At 43.7% G+C, this 27,314-nt stretch overlaps 1 protein-coding gene across 2 annotated transcripts in view; it reads left to right on the top strand.

The window, feature by feature from the left end:
- Positions 1 to 27,314, top strand: part of LOC132396655 (sorbin and SH3 domain-containing protein 2-like) — a 289,151-nt gene that overhangs the window by 228,209 nt on the left and 33,628 nt on the right. The window contains exons 15-21 of one of the 2 annotated variants that reach the window (XM_059974390.1): positions 12,545 to 12,714; positions 14,832 to 16,382; positions 21,220 to 21,320; positions 23,310 to 23,356; positions 24,249 to 24,363; positions 24,478 to 24,606; positions 26,729 to 26,932. In XM_059974390.1, the coding sequence (XP_059830373.1) occupies positions 12,545 to 12,714; positions 14,832 to 16,382; positions 21,220 to 21,320; positions 23,310 to 23,356; positions 24,249 to 24,363; positions 24,478 to 24,606; positions 26,729 to 26,932 (2,317 nt within the window). The remainder of the gene's footprint in view (positions 1 to 12,544; positions 12,715 to 14,831; positions 16,383 to 21,219; positions 21,321 to 23,309; positions 23,357 to 24,248; positions 24,364 to 24,477; positions 24,607 to 26,728; positions 26,933 to 27,314) is intronic. The other variant, XM_059974389.1, reaches the window with a different exon arrangement.

Below are 27,314 nucleotides of genomic sequence, written 5' to 3'. Positions count from 1 at the left end.
CAGTCCATAATGAATAAACCTTAGGATCTCATCACAATTCGAACTCGGGAGCCTTCGCTCCGAAGTCTGGCGCTGATGCCACTACGCCACCAGTCATCCCACATTCTAAAGACCTACCGATTAATAGGTTAATTGATCATTATAAATTGTCCTCTGTTCAGGCAAGGGTTAAATAAATGGGTTGCTGGGTGGTATGGCTCATTGAGCTGGAAGAGTCTCTTCAACACTGTATCTCTAAATAAAGATAAATAAAACTGCTCATGATTAATGTAGTAATAAAGGAATAGTCCTGCTGAAGCTTTTTGGCCCAAAATGTGGACTGTACTATTTTCCTAGATGCTGCCTGGCCTGCTGAGTTCCTCCAGTGTTTTGTGTGCTGCTTTATCTGTGTAATGTGCTGGTAATGTTACACAGCCAAGGAGCTTGGCTGCTCCTCGGTGACTACATTGTATCACCCTATTTCTATTTACAGGTTGCCCTCTACTACCTTGATTAACTCTTTTCTCAGTTCTGAAGATTCTTTGACTTGAAACTCTGTTTCCTCTTTCCATGGATGCTGCCTCAGCTGCAGAGGTTTTCAGCATTTTGTTTTTTATTATTTCAGATTTATGGCATCTGCAGTATTTTTTAAAATTTTAACAAGGATGAATTGACACAACTTTTAGAAAATTGATTAAGCCATTACTAGAGTATTGAGAGAGCTCTGGTTGCCACATTGTAGTAAGGATGTGATTGCATGAGAGAGGGTGCAGGAATGAATTAACTGGAATTTCTTCCTGGGGTAGAACTTTTCAGTTCTGGAGAGAGAAGTGGCACAGTGGTTTTATTTCCATCAATATTGTGTAATGTAACATTAATCCAAGTAATTGAATCTAATTTTTGAGCATCATGGCATGAGTGTTCATTAGATAATAGTTATTAATACCCTTTTAAATGATTTGGAAATTAATTAGTGGGAGTCATAATTAACATAAATAGCAAATAAGCATAATTTAGGGTCGGCACAGTAATGTACTGGCTATCACAGCACTGTACAGGACAGGCAACCCCGGTTCAAATGCCGCTTCCTATAAGAAGTTTGTACATTCCCTGGAGCTCTGGTTTCCTCCCACAGTCCAAAGATGTACTAACGGGTAGGTTAACTGGTCACTGCAAACTGACCTGCGGTTTGGCAACAATTAAATCGGGGAAAGCTGGACGGCATGTCTCCAATGGCTCCTTCCACACTGTGTCTCAGTAACTAAATAGAAAGTTTTTAATGTACCTGCAGCAGTTCACTTATTTATGTTCCCTTATTATTTCAACTAAAAGAACTGATTTTAATCATCTAAATATATATCGCTATAAAAATTGTGAGAGATGTTAGTGATTTAATTTGTTTACTGTTGCCGAATTTGGTTACTCTTTTCTGAATCAACACACTGAAGTCCCATTAACTCTTTGAGACAGAATCATTACATAGTTAGTTGTATCTTCTAAAGAGTACTTTAAAATTTCTTCATTTTAATATTTTGTGATACAGTGCTGTAAAGCTATTAACACAGATGCCTGTGCAATCATCTAAATAACATTTGCCTTTCCTACAGTAACCACTAGTCAATTCTCTTTATCTCCTAAATTCTATCAATCTGTTTTTAATACACTTGATAACCAAGCCTCTACAGCCCCTTGGGTGGAAAAAGTTCTTTGCATCTCCATTCTGAATTACGTACACTTTATTTTGAGATTCTGACTCCTGTTTCTGCAAATTGGTCGGGTAACATCTGTAGAAACGAGCACAACTAGCATTTCAAATCAGAGACCCTTCATCATCAAATGTTCCTCTTTCCAGAGAAGCTGTCTAGTCTGCCGAGTGTTTCTACCATTATATTTTTATTTCAGTACAGTAAAACACTGTCTGCTATCTGACTGAAAATTCCATTTGGCTCATTGAGTGATGATTGCTGTGTTCCCTTCTCACTAAGCAGGGGCCTGGTTCCCACACACCCTCACTCAGCAAGGGCCTGGTTCCCTGTCTCCCTTCTCACTCAGCAGAGGCCCAGTTCCCACACTCACTTCTCACTCAGCAGGGGCCCTTTTTCACACTCCCTTCTCACTCAGCAGAGGCCTAGTTCCCACACTCACTTCTAACTCAGCAGAGGCCCAGTTCCCACACTCCCTTCTCACTCAGAAGGAGCCTGGTTCCCACACTCCCTTCTCATTCACCGGAGGCCCTGTTCCCACACTCCCTTCTCATTCAGCAGGGGCCCAGTTCCCACACTCACTTCTCACTCAGTAGAGGCCCAGTTCCCACACTCACTTCTCACTCAGCAGGGGCCCAGTTCCCACACTCACTTCTAACTCAGCAGAGGCCCAGTTCCCACACTCACTGCTCACTCAGCAGGGGCCCAGTTCCCACACTCACTTCTAACTCAGTAGAGGCCCAGTTCCCACACTCACTTCTAACTCAGTAGAGGCCCAGTTCCCACACTCCGTTCACACTCAGCAGGAGCCCAGTTTCCACACTCACTTCTAACTCAGCAGGGGCCCAGTTCCCACACTCACTTCTAACTCAGTAGAGGCCCAGTTCCCACACTCCCTTCTCACTCAGCAGAGGCCCAGTTCCCACACTCCGTTCACACTCAGCAGGAGCCCAGTTTCCACACTCACATCTAACTCAGCAGGGGCCCAGTTCCCACACTCACTTCTAACTCAGTAGAGGCCCAGTTCCCACACTCACTTCTAACTCAGTAGAGGCCCAGTTCCCACACTCACTTCTAACTCAGTAGAGGCCCAGTTCCCACACTGACTTCTAACTCAATAGAGACCCAGTTCCCACACTCACTGCTCACTCAGCAGGGTCCCAGTTCCCACACTGACTTCTAACTCAGCAGAGGCCCAGTTCCCACACTCCCTTCTCACTCAGCAGGGGCCCAGTTCCCACACTCATTTCTCACTCAGCAGGGGTCCATTTTTAACATAGCCTCCTCACTCAGCAGGGGCCTGATTCCCTATCTCCCCTTTCAATCAGCAAGGGCCTGGTTCCAGCACTCCCTTCTCGCTCAGCAGGAGCCTGGTTCCCTATCTCCCTTCTCACTCAGCGGAGGCCCAGTTCCCACACTCCCTTCTCACTCAGCAGGGGACTGTATCCCTATCTCCCTTCTCACTCAGTGGAGGCCCAGTTCCCACACACCCTTCTCACTCAGCAGGGGTCTGGTTCCCTATCTCCCTTCTCACTCAGCAGGAGCCCTTTTTCACACTCTCTTCTCACTCAGCAGGAGCCTGGTTCCCACACTCCCTTCTCTCTCAACAGGAGCATGGTTCCCACACTCCCTTCTCACTCAGCAGGAGCCTGGTTCCCGCACTCCCTTCTCACTCAGCGGAGGCCCAGTTCCCACACTCACTCCTCACTCAGCAGGAGCCTGGTTCCCACACTCCCTACTAACTCAGCAGAGGCCCAGTTCCCACACTCACTTCTAATTCAGCAGAGGCCCAGTTCCCATACTCCCTTCTCACTCAGCAGAGGCCCAGTTCCCACACTCACTTCTAACTCAGCAGAGGCCCAGTTCCCACACTCACTTCTAACTCAGTGGAGGCCCAGTTCCCACATTCCCTTCTCACTCAGCAGGGGCCCAGTTCCTACACTCACTTCTCACTCAGCAGGGGTCCATTTTTCACATAGCCTCCTCACTCAGCAGGGGCCAGATTCCCTATCTCCCCTTTCACTCAGCAAGGGCCTGGTTCCAGCACTCCCTTCTTACTCAGCAGGAGCCTGGTTCCCTATCTCCCTTCTCACTCAGCGGAGGCCCAGTTCCCACACTCACTTCTCACTCAGCAGAATCCTAGTTCCCTATCTCCCTTTTCACTCAGCGGAGGCCCAGTTCCCACACTCCCTTCTCACTCAGCAGGGGCCTGTTTCCCACACACCCTTCTCACTCAGCAGGGGTCTGGTTCCCTATCTCCCTTCTCACTCAGCAGGGGTCTGGTTCCCACACTCCCTTCTCACTCAGCAGGGGCCCAGTTGCCACACTGCCTTCTAACTCAGTAGAGGCCCAGTTTCCACACTCCCTTCTCACTCAGCAGGGGCCCAGTTCCCACACTGACTTCTAACTCAGTAGAGGCCCAGTTCCCACACTCCCTTCTCACTCAGCAGGGGTCTGTTTCCCACACTCCCTTCTCACTCAGGGGCCCAGTTGCCACACTGCCTTCTAACTCAGTAGAGGCCCAGTTTCCACACTCCCTTCTCACTCAGCAGGGGCCCAGTTCCCACACTGACTTCTAACTCAGTAGAGGCCCAGTTCCCACACTCCCTTCTCACTCAGCAGGAGCCTGGTTCCCACACTCCCTTCTAACTCAGCAGAGGCCCAGTTCCCACACTCCCTTCTAACTCAGTAGAGGCCCAGTTCCCACACTCACTGCCCACTCAGCAGGGGCCCAGTTCCCACACTCCCTTCTAACTCAGCAGAGGCCCAGTTCCCACACTCCCTTCTCACTCAGTAGAGGCCCAGTTCCCACACTCCCTTCTCACTCAGTAGAGGCCCAGTTCCCACACTCACTTCTTACTCAGCAGGAGCCTGGTTCCCACACTCCCTTCTAACTCAGCAGAGGCCCAGTTCCCACACTCCCTTCTCACTCAGCTGGAGCCCAGTTCCCACACTCCCTGCTCACTCAGCAGGGGCCCAGTTCCCACACTCCCTTCTAACTCAGCAGAGGCCCAGTTCCCACACTCACTTCTAATTCAGCAGAGGCCCAGTTCCCATACTCCCTTCTCACTCAGCAGTTCCCACACTCACTTCTAACTCAGCAGAGGCCCAGTTCCCACACTCACTTCTAACTCAGTGGAGGCCCAGTTCCCACATTCCCTTCTCACTCAGCAGGGGCCCAGTTCCTACACTCACTTCTCACTCAGCAGGGGTCCATTTTTCACATAGCCTCCTCACTCAGCAGGGGCCAGATTCCCTATCTCCCCTTTCACTCAGCAAGGGCCTGGTTCCAGCACTCCCTTCTTACTCAGCAGGAGCCTGGTTCCCTATCTCCCTTCTCACTCAGCGGAGGCCCAGTTCCCACACTCACTTCTCACTCAGCAGAATCCTAGTTCCCTATCTCCCTTTTCACTCAGCGGAGGCCCAGTTCCCACACTCCCTTCTCACTCAGCAGGGGCCTGTTTCCCACACTCCCTTCTCACTCAGCAGGGGTCTGGTTCCCTATCTCCCTTCTCACTCAGCAGGGGTCTGGTTCCCACACTCCCTTCTCACTCAGCAGGGGCCCAGTTGCCACACTGCCTTCTAACTCAGTAGAGGCCCAGTTTCCACACTCCCTTCTCACTCAGCAGGGGCCCAGTTCCCACACTGACTTCTAACTCAGTAGAGGCCCAGTTCCCACACTCCCTTCTCACTCAGCAGGGGTCTGTTTCCCACACTCCCTTCTCACTCAGGGGCCCAGTTGCCACACTGCCTTCTAACTCAGTAGAGGCCCAGTTTCCACACTCCCTTCTCACTCAGCAGGGGCCCAGTTCCCACACTGACTTCTAACTCAGTAGAGGCCCAGTTCCCACACTCCCTTCTCACTCAGCAGGAGCCTGGTTCCCACACTCCCTTCTAACTCAGCAGAGGCCCAGTTCCCACACTCCCTTCTAACTCAGTAGAGGCCCAGTTCCCACACTCACTGCCCACTCAGCAGGGGCCCAGTTCCCACACTCCCTTCTAACTCAGCAGAGGCCCAGTTCCCACACTCCCTTCTCACTCAGTAGAGGCCCAGTTCCCACACTCCCTTCTCTCTCAACAGGAGCATGGTTTCCGCACTCCCTTCTCACTCAGCAGGGGCCTGTTTCCCACACTCCCTTCTCACTCAGCTGGAGCCCAGTTCCCACACTCCCTGCTCACTCAGCAGGGGCTCAGTTCCCACACTCCCTTCTCACTCAGCAGGAGCCGGGTTCCCACGCTGGCTTCTCACTCAGCAGGAGCCTGGTTCCCAGACTCCCTTCTCACTCAGCAGGAGCCTGGTTCCCACACTCCCTTCTCACTCAGCAGGAGCCTGGTTCCCACACTCCCTTCTCACTCAGCAGGAGCCTGGTTCCCACACTCCCTTCTCACTCAGCAGGAGCCTGGTTCCCACACTCCCTTCTCACTCAGCAGGGGCCCAGTTCCCATACTGACTTCTAACTCAGTAGAGGCCCAGTTCCCACACTGCCTTCTCACTCAGCAGGGGCCCAGTTCCCACATTCCTTTCTCACTCAGCAGGGGCCCACTTCCCACACTGACTTCTAACTCAGCAGGGGCCCACTTCCCACACTCCCTTCTCACTCAGCAGGGGCCCAGTTCCCACACTCACTTCTCACTCAGCAGGGGCCTGATTCCCTATCTCCCCTTTCACTCAGCAAGGGCCTGGTTCCCTATCTCCCTTCTCACTCAGCGGAGGCCCAGTTCCCACACTCCCTTCTCACTCAGCAGGGGCCTGTTTCCCACACTCCCTTCTCACTCAGCAGGAGCCGGGTTCCCACACTCCCTTCTCACTCAGCAGGAGCCGGGTTCCCACACTCCCTTCTCACTCAGCAGGAGCCTGGTTCCCACACTCCCTTCTCACTCAGCAGGAACCTGGTTCCCACACTCCCTTCTCACTCAGCAGGAGCCGGGTTCCCACACTCCCTTCTCACTCAGCAGGAGCCGGGTTCCCACACTCCCTTCTCACTCAGCAGGAGCCTGGTTCCCACACTCCCTTCTCACTCAGCAGGAGCCTGGTTCCCACACTCCCTTCTCACTCAGCAGGAGCCGGGTTCCCACACTCCCTTCTCACTCAGCAGGAGCCTGGTTCCCACACTCCCTTCTCACTCAGCAGGAGCCTGGTTCCCACATTCCCTTCTCACTCAGCAGGAGCCTGGTTCCCACACTCCCTTCTCACTCAGCAGGGGTCTGGTTCCCACACTTCCTTCTAACTCAGCAGGAGCCTGGTTCCCACACTCCCTTCTCACTCAGCCGGAGCCTGGTTCCCACACTCCCTTCTCATTCAGCAGGAGCCGGGTTCCCACACTCCCTTCTCACTCAGCAGGAGCCGGGTTCCCACACTCCCTTCACACTCAGCAGGAGCCGGGTTCCCACACTCCCTTCTCACTCAGCAGGAGCCTGGTTCCCACACTCCCTTCTCACTCAGCAGGAGCCTGGTTCCCACACTCCCTTCTCACTCAGCAGGAGCCTGGTTCCCACACTCCCTTCTCACTCAGCAGGAGCCGGGTTCCCACACCCTTCTCACTCAGCAGGAGCCTGGTTCCCACACTCCCTTCTCACTCAGCAGGAGCCTGGTTCCCACATTCCCTTCTCACTCAGCAGGAGCCTGGTTCCCACACTCCCTTCTCACTCAGCAGGGGTCTGGTTCCCACACTTCCTTCTAACTCAGCAGGAGCCGGGTTCCCACACTCCCTTCTCACTCAGCAGGAGCCTGGTTCCCACACTCCCTTCTCACTCAGCAGGAGCCTGGTTCCCACACTCCCTTCTCACTCAGCAGGGGTCTGGTTCCCACACTCACTTCTAACTCAGTAGAGGCCCAGTTCCCACACTCCCTTCTCACTCAGCAGAGGCCCAGTTCCCACACTCACTTCTCACTCAGCAGGGGCCTGATTCCCTATCTCCCCTTTCACTCAGCAAGGGCCTGGTTCCCTATCTCCCTTCTCACTCAGCGGAGGCCCAGTTCCCACACTCCCTTCTCACTCAGTAGGGGCCCGTTTTCACACTCCCTTCTCACTCAGTAGGATCCTAGTTCCCTTTCTCCCTTTTCACTCAGCGGAGGCCATTCCCACACTCCCTTCTCACTCAGCAGGTGCCTGTTTCCCACACTCCCTTCTCACTCAGCTGGAGCCTGGTTCCCACACTCCCTTCTCACTCAGCAGGAGCCGGGTTCCCACACTCCCTTCTCACTCAGCAGGAGCCGAGTTTCCACACTCCCTTCTCACTCAGCAGGAGCCTGGTTCCCACACTCCCTTCTCACTCAGCAGGAGCCTGGTTCCCACACTCCCTTCTCACTCAGCCGGAGCCTGGTTCCCACACTCCCTTCTCATTCAGCAGGAGCCGGGTTCCCACACTCCCTTCTCACTCAGCAGGAGCCTGGTTCCCACACTCCCTTCTCACTCAGCAGGAGCCGGGTTCCCACACTCCCTTCTCACTCAGCAGGAGCCGGGTTCCCACACTCCCTTCTCACTCAGCAGGAGCCTGGTTCCCACACTCCCTTCTCACTCAGCAGGAGCCTGGTTCCCACACTCCCTTCTCACTCAGCAGGGGTCTGGTTCCCACACTTCCTTCTAATTCACTGGGTCGCAGTTCCCATGATTGCATTTAATTCACTTGGGCCCCAGTTCTAATGCTTTTTTAAATAATCAAGGCCCTATTTATAATACTCCCTTTAAACATAGCAGGTTCATTGGGAAATTTACTATAATAGACTGAGGCATATTAAAGAAAAAGGGAGAATAGTAAATGCAGAACATGTATGACAGCAGAATCAGAAATCTGGGACAAAAATAGAAATGCTGTAAGAAACCATTGAATGTCTTGTGTCAGTTCTGGATGAGTTCTGAGGAAATATTGACTTGTGTTTCATTATAGGTGCTGCTTGACTGGCTGAGTTCTTCCAGAGCTTCTGTTTTTGCATTAAAATTGTATAGGTGAATTAACATCCAATAATCCAGAAAATCTGCTAGTAGATAGAGCACTAGCAAAGTCTCAAGTATGATGAGTTTTACTTTATTGTGCTGACTTGATCTGCACCTTCATTTCTATACTCTTCAGGAAAGTCAGAAGTATTTTGAGCAAGTTTACTCCAGAGAAGTTTGACAATCTATGCAATGTGAGGAAGACTCAAAACTGATCCCAAAAGGGATCATTTTACTCATTGTAGACCCTCTGACCTTGAACTATATGGGCTTTTATCATAGAAGTCATTCTCAAATAACATTACCATGTCTAGGTGCTCCTTGAGATTTAACTCTTTGAGTAAGCTTTTGACCACTGTCTGACTATTGCATAGTGCCCAAACTTTAATAGTCTCCTGAAATGCATAATGATATTTGCTATATGTGCTGCATGATAGAGAATGCAAGCTGTTGCTACATTAGTTTATCTATTTGAGCCAGCTCCTCACACGTTCAGCCATTCCTCACATTTTAATCTACACTTCCAATACATGTTTTCTTCTCAAAAGATATTGCACCATATTTTCCTGAGCGTACTTTGTGTTTATGCTGGACTGTCTGTTTCCTCTTGGAATCCAGAGCCTTGGTCTCCACTTCCCTTAAGGTTGTGAATAGCCTTCAAATGCATCCACATATTCCATAAAAGGAGACGCTAAATGATTCAAAACCTGCTTCTGTCTGTCATCCTCAAGCCATGACACCCAGTAGGACTTCTTGTAGAGGTCACTTAATTTCTCCTGCTGGCATCTCGGGGGTGGGGGGGATGGTGGTGGTGGGGAGTGGTTTCAATATTACATGAAAGGAATTCCTCCCTTTCCTTCCATTTTTAACTCTACTGATGTCTCAGTAATAGATTATCTGACTCATTATCATGTTGCCATCTGTGAGAGCTTGTTGGCCTTCAGAGCATCACAGTAGCATAGTGGTTAGCAGAATTCTTTACAGTCCCAGTGACCCAGGTTCAATGCTGCCTGTAAGGAGTTAATACATTCTCTCTGTGACTATGTGTGTTTCCTCCCACAGTCCAAAGACGTGCTAGTTGGTAGGTTAATTGGTCATTGTAAATTGTCCCTTGTTTAGGCTAGGATTAAATCGGGGAATTGTTGGGCAGCACAACTTGAAGGACCAGAAGGACCTATTCTGAGCTGTATTTCAATTTTATATATAAAAAAATAAACAAAATTTCCTGCAAGAAGTTTTAAAAACAAAAGTCTTCATTTATGCAAATAAGCTTCTGCATCATCAATAAATTTGATTTTATCTGCACAACTCAAAAGGAAAAAAAAACATATGAATGGAAAGCAAAAGTGAACCTACCAAGATTCCTTTTCATGTGCTACTTGTAACTTTCTCCAGTGCAAAATGTACCTTAAGTTCAATCCTTTGCTTCCTAATGTTTATCCAGTTTCTGTCATTGCTGCACATTTCTCTCTACCATATGCTTGAATTATTACAAGAATTCTATGAGATATCTTTTTCTGAATACAAAAAAATTCTGTACAATGCATTCTTCTTTATTTAAAGAGAATTGCATTCAAAACAAAAATAATGATTGCAGCTCTATCCACCAACCATTATGTTTTTAAATGCCCCTCTAAGCTTTGTCTTCATTATGGATATTAAAACTTTTCCCAGATCAATAGTCACTAAGTGATGTATAATTCCTCATTATTTATTCAACATGCTCCTTGCATGAGTTGAAGTTACCGGGTTGAATACCAGATGGCTGGTGTTAAATATCTTATATTGCCAGGTCATATTACACATTGTTCATGAATTGAGCTCAAATGACTTCCAAAGTTAAGAGTTTGGGATGTAAATATTGGTAATAATATTGATTTATTATTGTCACATGTGCCAAGATGCAGCTTGTCTTGCATATTGTTATCAAATACAGATCAAATCATCCCTCAGTTCATTGAGCTAGGATAAGGTAAAACAATAACAATACAGAATAAATTGCAATAGCTACCAAAAAAGTGTAAACAATAAAGTGCAAGATCATGGGTTGTGAGGCCAAGAGTTTATCTTATTGTACAAGAGATCTGTTCGAGAATCTGCTATCAGTGGGATAAGATAAGGTATAAGATAAGTTAAGATAAAACTTTATTTATCCGGAAGGGAATTATTGTTGCAAGGTTGCTCAGTCAGAAGTATATACTTTAAAATACAAAATATAAGCATTGAGGTACAAAAAAAAACAAAATATGCATTAAAAAGTAATAGTGCAAAATACAGATGTGCAATGAAACCATGTACTTATATACTTAAGGAGGAGGAGTTGTAGAGTCTTATTGCCATGGGGAGAAAGGATCTCCTGTGGCGTTCAGGGGTGCACCTTGGTGAAATCAGTCTGTTACTAAAGGTAAACACAAGGAAATCTGCAGATGCTGGAAATTCAAGCAACACACACAAAATGTCGGTGGAACACAGCAGACCAGGCAGCATCTATAGGAAGAAGCACTGTCGACGTCTCACTCCGAAACATCAACAGTGCTTCTTCCTAGAGGTGCTGCCTGGCCTGCTGCGTTCCACCAGCATTTTGTGTGTGTTGCTATTACTAAAGGTGTAGTTTGTCCAGTATGGCATGGAGAGGGTGAGAAGGATTGTTTATAATGCTCTGTAGTTTCGGCAGCATCCTCCTCTCAGACACAATCACCAGGGAATCCAGTTCCACCCCCAGACCCGAACCAGCCTTCCTGGCAAGCTTATCGATCTTCTTGGCATCAGCTGCTTTCACCCTGCTGCCCCAGCAGACCACAGTGTAGAACAGAATGCCGGCCACCACTGAGTCGTAGAACATCTGCAACACAGTACTGCAGAAGTGGAATGACCAGAGCCTCCTCAGGAAGTACAGACGGCTCTGTCCCTCCTTGTACAGAGCCACGGTATTTTTAGTCCACTCCATTTTTTTGTCCAGGTGAATTCCCAGGTATTTGTAATCCTAGATGACGTCTACATCTTATCTCTTGAAGGTGAGAATGCAGGATGTTTTCACTTTCCTGAAATCCACCACCAACTCTGTTGTCTTGGTGATGTTGAGCTGCAGGGGATCTGGCCCATACCACTCAAAAAAGTTATCCACCACTCTTCTGACCTTAGCCTCTTGATCCCAGCTGATACAGCCCACAATCGCTGAATCATCTGAAAACTTCTGCAGGTGGCAAGACTCCGAGTTTTATCTGAAGTTGAGGTGTAGACGGTGAACAGGAAAGAGCACAGGGCAGTCCCCTGAGGTAACCACAGTATCTGATACACAGCTCTGCAATCTCACATACTGTGACCATCTGGACAGGTGGTACTCAGGACATTAATGGAGCATCCACCTGCATCTCCATGAGCTTTACTCCCGAGTAAAGCAAGTCATATGGTGCTAAAAGCACTGGAGAAACCCAGGAGTGTAGTTCTCAAAGTGCTGCCTGGCTCATCCAAGTGGGTGTAAGACCACTGAAGCAAGAAGATAATAGCATCTGTGCTCCAATATGTGGTTGGTAAGCAAACTGCAGGGGGTCCAGTGCTGGATTTACAATCATCCAGAGGTGTGTCAGAAGCTGTCCTTGAACCTGGTGGTACTTGTTTTCGGGCTTTTGTATTTTCTGGCTGATGGGAGAGGAGAGGAGCAAGAATGTTTGCTGTAGGTAGGGTCGTTGATTATGCTGGCTGCTTTACTGAGGCAGTGAATAGTATCGATAATAGAAGGTCCATAGAGAGGAGACTGGTTCCTGTGATGTGTTGCCAAAGGAGCCAAATAGAAATAGATGCTAAATGCAGGTTTGTTCTACTGTATTTTATTCTGCTGCCATTGTGCTGAGAAAAAAAGTGTAATTAAGGAGACTCTGTGAGATTAGAAAAACTCCTTTGACAGTGATGATTCAAATTGTTGTTCAGTGGCACAAATTCCGCAAGCGACTACAGAAAGAGACGGAAGTCTGAGCCTTCAGTAAACCATCAAAGAGCACAGAGTGATCACGCTACGCAGAAGAACAGCATTGATCTCCATGGAATACCCAGGAGGTCTTTAATCAATTCTTCACCATCTTCACCATCAAGAGTTAAAGGTAAGGAATAAAAATGCAGATGCAGGTGGCTTAAGTTGAAAGAAAAAATGTGGCTCGAGTTAACAAGTTGAAATATTTTAGCCATTTTGCTGAATGATATGTTGCTTTTACTAAAAAGATGGAAATATAGCAGGGAATTGACTGAGCTTTCTTGCCCTTTGCTGAGTTAAATGTGGTTGCCTTTAATTCTACCTTTAGCAAGAATGCCTCTCTGCACTTCATAGAATTGGGTGGCACAGGGGAAGACCATTCGGCCACTCAGGTCTATGCCAGCTCTCAGCAAATGAAATGATCCAGTCAATTTCAGTCCCCTGCTTATTCCCAATAACTCTCCAATTTATTTTTTTAGAAGCTATCGTATTGTCTTTCAAAAGCTTTCAGTGTTTCTGTTTACACCACCCTCCCTTTCAGACAGAGTTCCAGAGGCAAGATTGGTTGTAGTAAAACTGATTTATTTTTGTCCATGCAAATATGTGAACAATTCTGTTGAAATTCTTTTATCCTCCTGTGCTTGAAATACCAAGGTAAGATTTTACAGCGTTGTCTCTGAAAACTCAGTGGTTAGGTTTCACTGCTGGAGCAAAAATTAGTAAGCTGAATTTTTGTTAACAAACTCCATGTGGATAATATAATTTTCTGATAGTTAGAAATCATCTATATTCAATAATTTAATTTGAAATAATAAAACTGAGAAGTTTATATGGCTGCGTTTACTTTTACTTTGAGAGATGTCTTCTCCCTTACATCTTGTACAGAATAAGGGTCAGGAATATGAATACAGCCAAAACAATTCTTCTTCTGCCTTTTTGTGGAAACATTTAGACCCTCTGCCATATTGTGAAGCTAAATAGCATGGAACTTGTCTTCCAATCTAGTTGTTATTCAGACAGTCCAACAAATTTGCCAGAATTATTGCCAAGGTTTTCCAATGAAAATGCTGATAATTGTGAACTAATAATTTGGATATTAGTGGAATTTCCATTTACTCGTAAGGTCAGCTGCAGTACGTCATTGTGTATGAAAAGCTATATAATTCATCAATTTTTAGCTGCACTGGAGTTTATTTGTGAGACATGTTAATCCACTGAGTATTGCAATGCATCTGAACATTTAAACAAAATATTGAATTCTGCAAGTTTAGGAATTATGGGCTGTTCTTCCAATGATTACACATGTGTAGCATTGTTTATTTTCTGTCAGAGCTTTAGTCTGTCATTTTTACTAAACTTTCAATAATCTGTTCTTTGCCTGTAGATAGCAAAGTAGTGTGATCATTTAATTACAGTATTGTTCACGCAGCAATTGAAATAGCAATGAGATAAAACCAATAGTTTTCAAAGAGCAAATGCCATAGAGAAAATGTCAGCTTTACATTGTAAGTAAATTCCATCAGAATAATGATTGTTCTAATAAATCTGTGCCTTCTGATCTGCTAAACCACTGTACTATGAGTTTGTATGCTAGTGAATTACCTATGAAACAGCCACTAGAGGGCACAACATACTCATCTCATTACAAAGTCAACACAAGGCAAATCTTAAATAATAATATAATTATTTTTGTTGCCTGTATTTCAAATGTGAAAATGTTGTTAACAATTATATAAACATGGCACAGTTGTAATTTGATTAAACCAGACATCAGTGAGCTCATAGTAACAAAGTAGAGAGTAAATATTAAGCCAATAAACTATGAAATATCCCCTCCTGAATGCTCAGGTATTTTGGGTTGGATAGGATAGGAGGCAGAGGTGGGCTTGCAGAAAACTCTTATAAATCAGCACCTTTGCTTTATAAGCCCAATTTTTATAGATAAAAGGGAAAAAGTAAACCTGAAGACCAATGTAGCTATGAGTGAAGGGAAAAACAATAGGTGTATCTTGTGTAACATTAAGTCATATTGGAGTAGCTTTAAACCAATGGAAATGGATATTATGGACCTTACTGCCTGTACTTTGCAGACATGGTGATGTACATTATGAAGTTATTATGTTCGTGCTATCTTTTCTTGCTTCTTTGCCTTTCTTACTGATTTTATGCTACTGAAACACTGTCTTGTATGTCTAGTTAATTCTGGAATTGTCTCTTTTTCATCATGCTGCTCTCTGGATCTGAAAGGTGGGGATATTAGCAGACAATGCCCACTTAGCTATGTACTGCAAAACCAGAATTCCTCTCCTGAGTTAGGTTATAGCAGTCGCCTTAGCCAGCCTTTGGTTGTAATTACACCAAGCCCAAAAAGGTCTGTTCTATTCAAGAATGGCTGGCAGTTGAATCGACAAAATGCAGAAGCTTGGAGCAGCACAGAGGAGCGGACCTCACCGAAACTGAAGTCCCGCAGCTACGATGATCTACTACAGAGTGACTACGAAGAGGTTCAGGAGGAGCAGGTAAAGTCTGAGAGCATGGTGTCATTACTCTGTGAAGAGCAGGCTAAGGGTGAATACTCTAGAGGCTGGCTGTCGCCGCACGGGACCGTGAGCACAAAGCCCCACAGGCCGCGGATTCGCTGCAAATCAGCTCGTGGTGGCAAAGGCTTCCTGAAGCTCTACAAGAAAATGCACCACATAAATCGCAAGGAGTTGATAAACCCAGACGTCATCTGCACCGTGAAGTCCAGGGTGTTACAGTACGAACAAGAACAGCACAGGGGCATCTTTTCAGAATGGAAGGAGCTTTCCAGTGAGGTACCAAGAGACATGGTGCCGACCCGAATCTCTGAATTCGAGAAAATTATTAAGTCAAAATCTATGCCCAACCTGGACAAAGCAATTTTATCGGAAGCCTCCTATTTAGCTTCCAATAAGAGGATCTTCCCAAGGCGGCGGTTATCCATTGAATCTTTACTGGATGAGGAAAATCAAGGCAGGAAACTGTCTACTATGCAGCAACAATATTGCATGTCCAAAGCTATGATGCCAATTCATATCAAAATAACAAATGAAAATCAGTCAAAACTGGCTTCACGGTTTGAGAGTGCTGAGATAGACAGTGACCATGAGGCTGTGGTGTCTGACCTCAGTGATTACATGCCGATTGAAGGCTCCTCATTCTGCAGCGAGAGTGATTTTGATCATTATTCCTTCACATCTTCAGAAAGCATTTACGGTTCTGGTCACCATCTCCACCATCACAAGCACCTTCTCAGCTCCTGCAAGGGCAGGTGTCCAGCCTCGTACACCAGGTTCACCACCATGCTGAAACATGAAAGGGCAAATCAAGACAAGAAACCGACTTCAAAGAAACCCGAAGCTGACTCCAACCTGTCAAAGCTTGCCTTCCTGGTCAGTCCGGTGCCTTTCAGAAGGAAAAAGGCTCTGCCAGCCCAAAAAAAACCTGAAAAGCCAAAATCTAAATCAGTGTACGAAGCCCTGGATTCTGCTTTAAAAGATATCTATGATCACATCAAAGCAGAGAAAAGGCGTGGGAGTTTACCTGATAACAGCATATTACACAGACTTATAAATGAACTGCTTCCAGATATCCCTGAACGGAATTCATCCCTCAAAGTCCTAAGGAAGAAAGTTAGTCCACAGCCATCACTGCAGCAAGAAGTGGAGGTTACGGTTCCTTTATACCAGTGTGACTATGGAAAAAATCAATTTAGTTCCTCTTATCAGGACATGGACACCAACAACAACCCAGAGAATGATTGTACCTACTACCAAGGTGGCAAGCAAACCATACTCTTCATTGTGTGTCTGAGAATTGTGTGATCATCACCATACATTCTTCATCCATTTCTCATCTATAGCATATGCTTAATGACAAAAAGTCATTGTCAGGGGATCATAAAATAGGGAGGCATTTGCTCTAATTAAAAAAATTAATCTTAGGTCTGTAAAAGCTCAGAAAATACATATATTAATAAAACAGAGCATAATTGGGTGGTGGGGGAAAGAGAGGTGGAGAGAAACTGAACTAAAAGCTTGTAACATGTTAGGTGCAGGTCTACCATTTTATCACCATGACTATTTTTAATTTCTTGACCTTGGCTATTTTAATATGTAAATACTTTCAAATTTTAAACCAAATTAAATAAACAAGGATGGTAGATGAATTCTGCAAGTTATCCAACTTTAAATGGATTATTGCAATTAGTGAGCAGAGTTAGTAAGCTTTGCAAAATTTAAATAAAGTTTAATGTTTAGTCCCATTTCTTGTTGATTCCTGGGCTGCCTTATAAATTTCTAATTATCTAACTAGATTAATTTCAGGTTGAAAGAGTACAGAGAAAATTTACAAGGAATTTGTTGGCCCTGGAGGACCTGAGTTATAAGAAAAGATTAGAACGTACAAAATTGAATGGGAATTTGATAGAGATATACAAAATGAATGAATGAAATTAATGTATTTCAGTCAGTACAAACATAACAAAAAGCATCATTTACCATGATGATTTCATAGGACAAAATTACAACAAAAAAACATAAATATTCTTGATGATGGGTAAATGCAAGCAGGCTTTTTTCACTGAAGTTGGGTGGGACTACAACCAGAGGTCATGGGTTAAAGGTGAAAGGAGAAATCTTTAAGGGGAACATGAGGGGAAACTTCGTTGCTCAGAGGGCTGTGAGAATGTTGAATGAGCTGCTAGTGCAAGTCGTTCATGCGAACTCAATTTCAATGTTTGAGAAGTTTAAGTAGGTACGTGTTTGATAGTATGGTCCGGGTGCAGATTGATGGGGCTAGGTAGTTTAAATGGTTCAGTACAGACTAGATGTACCAAATGGTCTGTTTCTGTGCTGTATTTCTCTATGATTCTTTAAGTACTGTCATTTGTACTAATTCTAGAAAGTTTACTTTCTTTGTGACATCGAAGTAAATAGTTTACTGCATATAAAAATCACTAAACTTTTAATGTCTCAGCTTTAAAGTGATTTAAAGCAAAAGCAAATTTGACATAAAGCTCCTTGGGTTGATTAGTTAAAAGTGGGTAAGTAGGTTTCTAATGGATGAGTATGTTTCGGTGCTAGCCAACATTTTTCTCACTGTTAAGCCTGTAATCCCCAAAAAGAGCTTTCCCATCAGTTTTTACTTCAATCCCATCTCCTTTTTTCACCAAACACTTACAATATGTATTGTTTGTAAATGTTATTCCTACATTCTCCCATGTGTTGACAATGTGGGTCTCTTTTCACTTCACCCTCTGCTTGAATGAACCATATAACGTGCATTGCCAATAAGCACAGGCAACAGCATCTGCTCTGAATGCAGCTGTATGTAATAGCTGCTCATTCCTTTGCAAGCATGCACACCAATCGTTTTGATCTTTAAATTGATACAGAGTGCATCAATTTTAACTTTTTTTTTCCAATTCCTCCTGCTGCTATCCACTTCCTTCCAGAAGTCTCCTGAAGTTCTGATGTTAGGTAAATGGAACAAATGGTCTTTGAAAGAGTGCATTGCTCAAAGAGGTGGGCCTAGAAATTTGTGTACACCATTTATTGTTGCACATCTGCTTTAAAAAGTCCTAAAAGGGATCTGATATTTGATAATGCCATTTGAGGGACAGTAACAACTAATGCTACATTTTGTCATTCAGTTGCACAACTCAGAACATGGCTCTAAAACACACATGCACGCGCACACAGACAGACACACACACACACACACACACACAGACACACACACACAAAGTTTGTGGAGACGGTAGTGGATTATATCACTAGCAAGAGTGAACTCTGATCAAGAGGGCAATGGAGACCTCTCATCGGGGAGCTCTTAGTAGGAGGCTCGCAGGGAGGGCATGGGTGCAGTTCATGAATGCCTGCTCTTTGGGGAAGGCTGGTGGAGAAGCATGTGCAGTTGGGAGAAGTAGAGAGCTTCAGTGATATCCCTAAAGCATCAGCAAGTCACAAACTGTGATATGTGATGTTCAACAGCTTCTGTGGACTGGGAAATTGCTGAAGTTTGGAAGGAGAGAACAAGGGTAACCTTAGCAATGCAGGCTTGTCTGTGTGAATTTGTACGTGAGGCTTTGAGGTGAGAGATATGAGGATCTCCTTATGAAGGCAATGCCTGTCAGAGTAGTGAGTAGGAGAGAGGCTCTCCGGAACCTGCGTGCTGAACCACTGTCTGCCCCCTGCAAGGTGGTCTCCATGGATGCCTGTAGTTCCTGGGAGAAGTTCTTTTGTACACCCTAGTCGTCCATGATGAGGAATATATAGACTACATAAATGGAGATTGGAAACAGAAGTGACTGAGATCCAGGAGCTGGTGAGAGTTCAGTGGGTACAGTGAGTGCAACAGTCTGACCATCAACAAAGGTTCAGTGCAGTTGGCCCTCCCTGTAATGTTTCGGAGTTTTCAGCTTTAGTAAAAAGCTGCAGCTTCAGTGAGTGGACAGCAGCCATTGTTTTCCTGACCAATGTGGTTGAAAAACTGACATCAAAGCAGAAAATGCTGGAAGCTTTCAGTAGGCCAGGCAGCACCTATACAAGAGAAAATATTACCATTTCAGGTCTGTTTCCCAGGTTGAAAACCTTGCACTATTGTTGGGATCATTTGGGCAAGTCTGACATTGAGGGGACAGCATTAGCAAATATGAAGATCTTACTCAGAAATAAACAATGATCCCAGCTGCCAACAAGACTTGTCATAAACATTTGCACAAAATTGATTACTCTGTATTCATTTTCAGCTTCACAGAGGTTCTTTAGTATCTACCAGACAGATTTCTGGGCTGTGATCTCAGCTTTGAGCCATTACAACGATTTCATGTTTTGAATGTTGAACTGTTAAGGCCAAAATATATAGAAATTGAACTGCATTAAATCTAGGGAAAACACTTTATTTCAAATAAAGTATTATGTAACGTCAGAGGGGGAAATGAATTTGGCCTCGTCTCAATGTGTACTATCTTTACAATCATTTTTGTGTTTCTCATTGGAATTCATGAATGAACATCTTTATGTAAGCTGTGTGTAAATTGCTAACTACATATTTTATTTGGTTTTGCTTGGTCTTATTGCATGTGTCTCATCATGTCATCTCTGATCTGTGTACACTGTGTAACAAAATATCTACAGTTTGAAATCCAAAAAGTTATTTTATAGTGCTGCTTCAGAGAGGAGCAGAGTGGAAGGTAAGTTGCCTATCCAAAAATCAGTAAGTATTGTGACCATCCCCTTTCTCAGCAATCACATGGGTTGTGTCATTTCTGAGCAGAGAGAGCTGCCTCTGCAGCGGCACTATTTAAAGTGAACTTTCTGGAGCAGCTCATAGTCCAGTGCTGAGAACTTTACTCAGGTAGGCTTTCTTTAATTTTATAGCCCACCATCCCCTCTCCTCACCAAATCTTTACCCAGCTTGGTCTCTCAGCTTCTAATCACTCATCTGGCAGATTTGTTCCTCTGTTGTGCTGCTTTTAACACAGCAAATTAATTTCTATGCCTACCATAAGTCAACTACTCCTCACCCACGACTGGTATTTCTGGGCACAATACATTGCTGAATTGAGAATTTCTGTTTGCAGAGATTTAAGGTCTAGATGTCAAACTGTTGACAAAAGGCCTGGTAAATGGTAGATATTGAACAGCTATAACTACATTTCCATTACACGGTTACCAATGAGGCCAGTAGTGGTTGCACATCTTCTCTGAATGATTAATAAAAATAGCATTGCTGAAGGAATATATTGTTACACACTGCTATTTGTTTTCAGCTTCTAGATCACAATATAGTAATGGGTTGCTGGGTGACGGTGAAGTACACAATACACCGTAGAACCCATTTCTTCAATCTGTGCCAAGTGATCGTGAGAGCTATTTATTACTTCTAGTGTTCTGTTTTTGGTGGCTGTTTGAGACGCCGCTCCCAGAAATAAAATTGTAGACCATGTGTTAACAAGAATTTAGCAAGGCGTTTCCCTCTATAAATACATAGAAAGGGTTCTTCATGGCAGGGCAATACCAACAGCTAGAATCTATCCATATTGAACGTCAGCTACAAGGGAGAATCTTTTGGGCATAATGTTTCACGGAGTATCAGAACAATTCTGTTGTATTTTTTTGACTCGGGGGAAATGTTGGTAGTTGTTCCACAATCTGTTGTGCAGAATCGGTGCCTGGTCAACGTCAGCATTTCACTTCCCCATCCCCCCTCACCCAACGCCCTCTCTGTGGAACTTGATGCTTTTAACCTCCTGTCCCTTCATCAGCAGAAACCTATATGAGGTTTATTCTTAACTACTCCACTGGACTTTAACATGCATTAAATTTATCCATGGAAAATCCCAGAAAGATTGAAGCAAAAGTAGATTCACTGTGCTCAGAAATGGCAATTACTTTTCTTATTCTGAAACTGAAAATCTTCTTAAAATTAACAAGTAAACTCATAGTCATCTAATGGAAACCCCTCACAATGTGGTAATATTTTAATTCTCTTTAATCTAAATATGGGTATCGCTTTAGTCTAAGCAGCCAGGGAAAAAAATCACCTGGTCTGTGAAGTGGGTGTCAATTTTGAGGCTGCAATTTATTTCATTACATTTTATTTTGAATAGATCAGGAACCCCACAGGACTGCCTCTGAAATGGGCCGAACAACACTGAAAGATCGCAGGGGACCGATGATTGAACCCCATAGGAAAACAGAAGAAAAGGAGGTAACTGAACAGAGGAGGCACCTGTACAGTAAATGGTGGTAGATATGAAATGTTTTAGACATGTTTTTCTTTACTCCACCATCAAAGTATTTTGAAATAGATGGTACAAAAGCTAAACTCTATTTCGTTAAGGCCATGATTCCTTTCACAATTTCAGCTTGGCTTGCTCCCTTCATATTGTTGTACTTGCTTAGCTTTGTGGCAGCTGTATTCTCTATACTTCAAGAACAGCTGAATGCATTGGAGTTTTAATCATGTTTAACTGTACAGATGGATCCAAGGAAAGAGAGAGTTTGGGTCTTAACATGGTTGCTCTTTTCAAAAAGATTAGCTTGAGAAGAATCATATAGCTGTCTACTTCACACGGCCTATTGCAATCCTTTGTTGTTTTTTCTCTGCTTTTATCACTCTCACTTCAACATTGTCACTCACACTGTATCATTCTTGTTTGATAACTCCCTCTGCCTTTTGTAGCTCTCTCCCCTCTACCCCACCCCCTCGCACCCCTCCCCCTCAGCCTCCAGCTCGCCACCCCCACTTGCTCCTCCCTACTCATGCTCCCCCCACCTCACCTGTTCTCATGGCCCTCGTCTCTTGAACCCCCCTCACCCCACCCCTCTTCTGTCACACCCCTTCTCTCTCCCCTCCCCCCATCCCTTCTCAGCCCCTTCTCCTCCACACTTTGATGTGAAGGTATTGAGACGCAAAAATGCTTTGCCAGAATGGAGTGCTTGAACTTAGTTAGGAAACATTAATCAGACCAGGGCTTTCCACTGTACAAATAGAAAGCTGAGGGGTGACCTGATGGAAGTCTTCAAGATCAGGCAGTATATTCTATTTTAGGATGAGGCTAAAAGAATGATTTGTTAGCCAAGTCCCAACAGGGAATGCAGACAAATCTAATTTACCCAGCAAATTGTTTGAATAAGAAGCTTGCCGGCATGGGAGATGGTATGTAAAATGTGGAATAGCATGGATGCAGTGAAGAGGAATCTAGTTAGAACATAATGGAAAAAAAGAATAAAAACCAAACTCAGCTGGTCAAGCAGCATCTGTGATGGCCAAAGGTTCGTTGATGATTCAGGTTGCCCTGAAAAAACTATTATCCATTTTCCCCCATTGCTGCTGTCTGACCTACTGAGTTCCTCCACCAGTTTTTTTGTCCTTCCAGATTCCAGCATCTGCAGTATCTTGAATATCCAGAACAGAAGTCACGTGTTGACCAATCAATTCATTCCTGCATCTGGGTTGCAAATACTTTATACTTAACGATAGTTACATGAAAAGGGTTAAAAACCACGATATTGGTTTAATTATTTTTTATTCATTTATGAAATACTAGAGTGATGGATTTACACTCATCTTTGAAATTAGACTGAAGTAGTTCTAAAGATTCTAGTGGACATGGAGGAGATGTTTCCTACTGTGGTGGAATCTAGGCCCAAATTCAGAATGGAAGGATGTCCCTTTTGAACAGAGGTGAGGAATTTCTTTAACCAGAGAGTGATGAATCTGTTAATCCATTGCCACAGGTGGTCATGGAGGCCAAGTTATTGCATGTATTTAAAGCAGATAGGATCTTGAGTAACAAGGATGTCCGAGGTAATGGGGAAAATGCAGGAGAATAGGGTTGAGAGGGATAATAAATCAACCATTTTGGAATGTAGGAGCACTTTTGATGTGCCAAGTGGCCTAGTTCTGATCCTATGTCATATGATTTTATAAATATTTCAATTAAATAGCTTTGATAGCACATGTCATCTAGTCAATCCTTAATATCAGAAGAAACCACAATTATTTAGGGAAAAAGTGGCAATCCACCAAGTACAAAACCTTGGCTTTTAGTCAGAGTTCTAATTGCATTCTTCAAATCATCTTTTAATTTTGAAGATCTCAGTCATCACATTGGTGACTTGAACCTTACACATTGCCATTGGTATAGTTCCCCAGTAAATATTTTTACACTGAAAATTTGTTTTCTCTTTCCAGCGACAGCCTGCTAAAGCGATTTATGATTTCAAGGCTCAAACAGCAAAGTAAGTGTTGATATTTTAACTCCAATGATGTTTATTTTTTTCTGTAAAGCTGAGGCTTGCAAACTCAGGCTCATCATTGAGGGATTTGAGTGTAGATTCCTCAAGAATCCATACTGTCATCAATTTCCCAGAGCTGCTGTACCTCCACAGTGACATGGGAAGTTGCATTCCACACACTGATCTACAAGCATTTCCATTGCTCCTCAGTCACAAAAAAACACTCTTGAACACCAACAATACCACTGGTTTTCTTTGTGTAATTGTCAGGGTTTTATAATTTAGAGAGAAATTCTCTTACAGAGGTAACTGTTTGCAAGGGCTTCTGTGAATGTGTCCAAGGAAGAGCTTACAGGATATTCCCCCACCCACCCCCCTACAGTCAATGCTTCTGCACACCCTGCATTATGTACAGTCCCTACACGTGACTGAGCATTTGAGGCACAGGTGGGATAGATTTGCTGACTGCATCCTGGGAACTCAGTTTGTGGTCACGTTTCTGACTTCACACAGAAACAGAACCTTGCCATGTGACAAAGTTTGTATTCAATAGCCCTAAGGTATTAATGGAAATGAACACCACCCAATCTTAGTCTCTTGGCTTGTTTCTGTACTGAACAATGACACTGGGTGTCAGTCTGGGCTCAGATGTTACAGTTGTGGCTCTTAGTCAGAAGATGGTGGGTTTGCGTCAGTGCAATGTTACATCATTGAAACTGTCTGTTTGATAAGCATTCAAGAAAATAATCCATAATCTCTTGATACTATCTCACAGAGCATTACAAATAATATAATGCCTAGTACTTGTTGACTGGAATATTATTCATTTATTTAGGGGGCTATGTACTATATTGTTACAGTCTGTTTGTGATCGGAATGATTTATTTGCCTGCAGAGAATTACCATTCAAGAAAGGGAGTATTGTCTACATTATTAGACAAATAGATCAGAATTGGTTCGAAGGTGAACAACATGGAACAGTTGGCATATTTCCCATTTCATATGTTGAGGTCTGTAACTTTCTACCTGTTGCTGTACAAGTTTTTTTTCAGTCTAGTTACATAAACTGTTCATATTGCCCTTCTAACTCTCTTGTGGATTTGTGATGACTTTATCTCCCACAGAAGCTGCCTCTGACAGAAAAGGCACAGCCAATAAGACCACCGCCACCAGCAGAGGCCAGGGAGTTTGGGGAAGCAATTGCAAAGTATAATTTTAATGCAGACACTAATGTGGAACTGTCACTAAAAAAGGTAATTCTGGAACTCAAGTTCTTGATTAATTATCTCTTGGCTCCTCAAAGCATATTGCTCCGAAATGAAGCAATGGGAGGTTGGGGCAGTGATCCTTCATTCTGTACTGTCTATATGTCCAATTTTCTTGACTAATTAGAGTTATTCTTGTGGTTTTTCTTCTGATTTCTCTCTGTTCTCTCCTGGTAGACACATCAATAATGGCAATAAGATAGCAATAAGACATCAATATTATCAATACAACACATCAATGATAGCATGATTGTGTTATTACTTTCTTAACTTGAATACTTCAACTCTCTCAAAAATGCTAATTAATTCAGAATGGCAGATATTATTTCCAGGTTCATGCTATGAGCTTGTCACTAGTGGTATTATCACTTGGAGAAGATACTTGAAGAAATTAGCAGGTGAACATTTTCAGGAGGAATGTATCAGCATGTAGGACCTAAAAACCCTGAAGGAGTAGCTTTCAAATCGTGTGGGAACCAGTGAATACAATTTCTTGTCTTGTTGATTGCTTTTGTCAGTTTTGCGTTCCTACCAATCGTATCAACAGCTTTCAGATTGCTCTTTGATGTATTATGGGATGTCTAACTTGCATTCCATCTTGTTCAAATATTCACTGGACAAATTGTGTCATTAAAGTTATGAAGATAAACATCTTATATTTCACTTGGGTAGATTACAGCCTAATGGTATGAGCACTGAATTTTCCAGTTTCAGGTAACCCAGACACCCTGGTGTTCCTTTTCTCAAACGCTCACCTACTTTAGTTCTCTCTTTGTTTATCTTTCCCATCTCTCCAAACCCCTCCCACTCCCCTACCTGTCTCTAACTGTCCATCCATCTGGTTAGACCTACCTGCCTCACACTGCTGAACACTTCCTTTCTTTCACCTGCCCTCTCAGCTCAGCACACTATCTCAGCTTGAAAGTGTGATTTACACATCTTGCTTCCATGGATGCTGCTTGACCTGTTGAGTTCTTACAACATTTTGGTGAGATAATTTGGCATTTAGTTTATTATTGTTACATGCACCGAGATGCAGTGGAAAAAATTGTTTTGCATGCCGTCCTTTCAGATCATTTCGAGAGATATGTACTTTGATGTAGTACAAGAGCAAAAGCAAGGAGCCTGGCCCTGGTTGCCCATTGAATATGGGTCCCTTTGTTTTTCCCACTGTGCTCTATGTCCCCATCTTTTTCTGAATTTGATCCTCATTCATCAACCCTATAAATAGCAACCCATCAGGTATACCAGCCTAGCCCCTGAAATCTTGATTATCAATGAAAATGTAACATGTCTAAATCACTCAGCAAGTCAGGCAGTAGCCATGGAAGGAGAAACAGAGACTGAGGTGCTAACTCTGTTTCTCTTTCCTTGGCTGATGCCTGACCTGCTAAGCATTTCCAATATTTTATATTTTTGTTATAAATTTGTAGTTTTTCTTTAGACCTCCACTGATCTGCTTTTTACTATAGAACATATTTACAGCCACCAATGTGCTTAGTACTGCAGTGGGACTACGTACACCCAGTAACCATTATTTCAGGTGCCTCCTGTAATTAATAAAGTGGCCATTGATTGTATGTTTGTGGTCTTCTGCTGCCATAGTCCAATCACTTCAAGGTTCCATGTATAGTGCATTCAGACATGCTCATCTTCACACCACTGTAATAAGGCATGGTTACTTAGGTTAGTGTTGCCTTCCTCTCAGCTTGAATCAGTCTGGCCATTCTCCTCTAACCACTCTCATTAACAAGGAATTTTCACCCACAGAACTGCCACTCACTGAATGCTTTTTTTAAATTACTTTTTGAACCATTCTCTGTAAATTCTAGGAATTGTTATGTGAAATCCCAGGAGATTAGCAGTTTCTTAGAAACTCAAACCACCCCATCTGGCACCAATAATCATTCCATGGTCAAAGTTACTTGGATCGCATTTCTTCCACATTCTGATGTTTGGTCTGAACAACAACTGAACCTGTTGACAATGTCTGCATGCTTTTGTCATGATTGGCTGATTAGATGTTTACATTAAAGGGCAGGTGTATCTAATAAAGTGGTCACTGAGTGATTGTTACAGCATTTACACCTGAACTCTCTGATCTTCTTAGGGTGAAAGAGTCATCCTTGTCAGACGGGTTGATCAGAACTGGTATGAAGGAAGGATCCCTGGAACAAACCGACAAGGTATCTTCCCGATTACTTACGTGGATGTACTCAAAAAAGTTCCAGCTAAGAATACTACAGAATACCCCAGTCATTCTCTGCCTCTGAGCTTTCCCAGTGATAAGACCCAACTCTTGGGATCTACAAAGGTAAGCAGATCTTTATGTTATTGAGCATTTTATATTATTGCAAAAGGCTACAAAAGTTATGTTTATTTATACCAGCCTAAAATCAGACACAAGAGAGATTGGAGTAGAAATGCAGAATCCAGGAAAAGCAGAAAGCAAGAAAATTGCAATTCTGAATCTTTAAACCATTCTTAAATTTAAACATCTATATTTTTATATGAAGAAATCTTGTAGATGGCATTAAATTTTGCCTTTTTACCTACACCATGCTATTTGATTAAAATCTGTTCTTTGATTCATAGTTTAAGAAAATTGGAATTCTGAATCCTTAATCCCTTTCTTTATTCTCTACATCTATTTTTTTATGTGGAGAAATCTTGTAGATGATAGTAAGTTATACTTT

Source organism: Hypanus sabinus, chromosome 7, assembly GCF_030144855.1.
Source record: "Hypanus sabinus isolate sHypSab1 chromosome 7, sHypSab1.hap1, whole genome shotgun sequence".
Classification (NCBI taxonomy): Eukaryota; Metazoa; Chordata; class Chondrichthyes; order Myliobatiformes; family Dasyatidae; genus Hypanus; species Hypanus sabinus.
The sequence above is the reverse complement of the archived record's forward strand: the minus strand, read 5'-3'. Positions and strand labels throughout refer to the sequence as shown.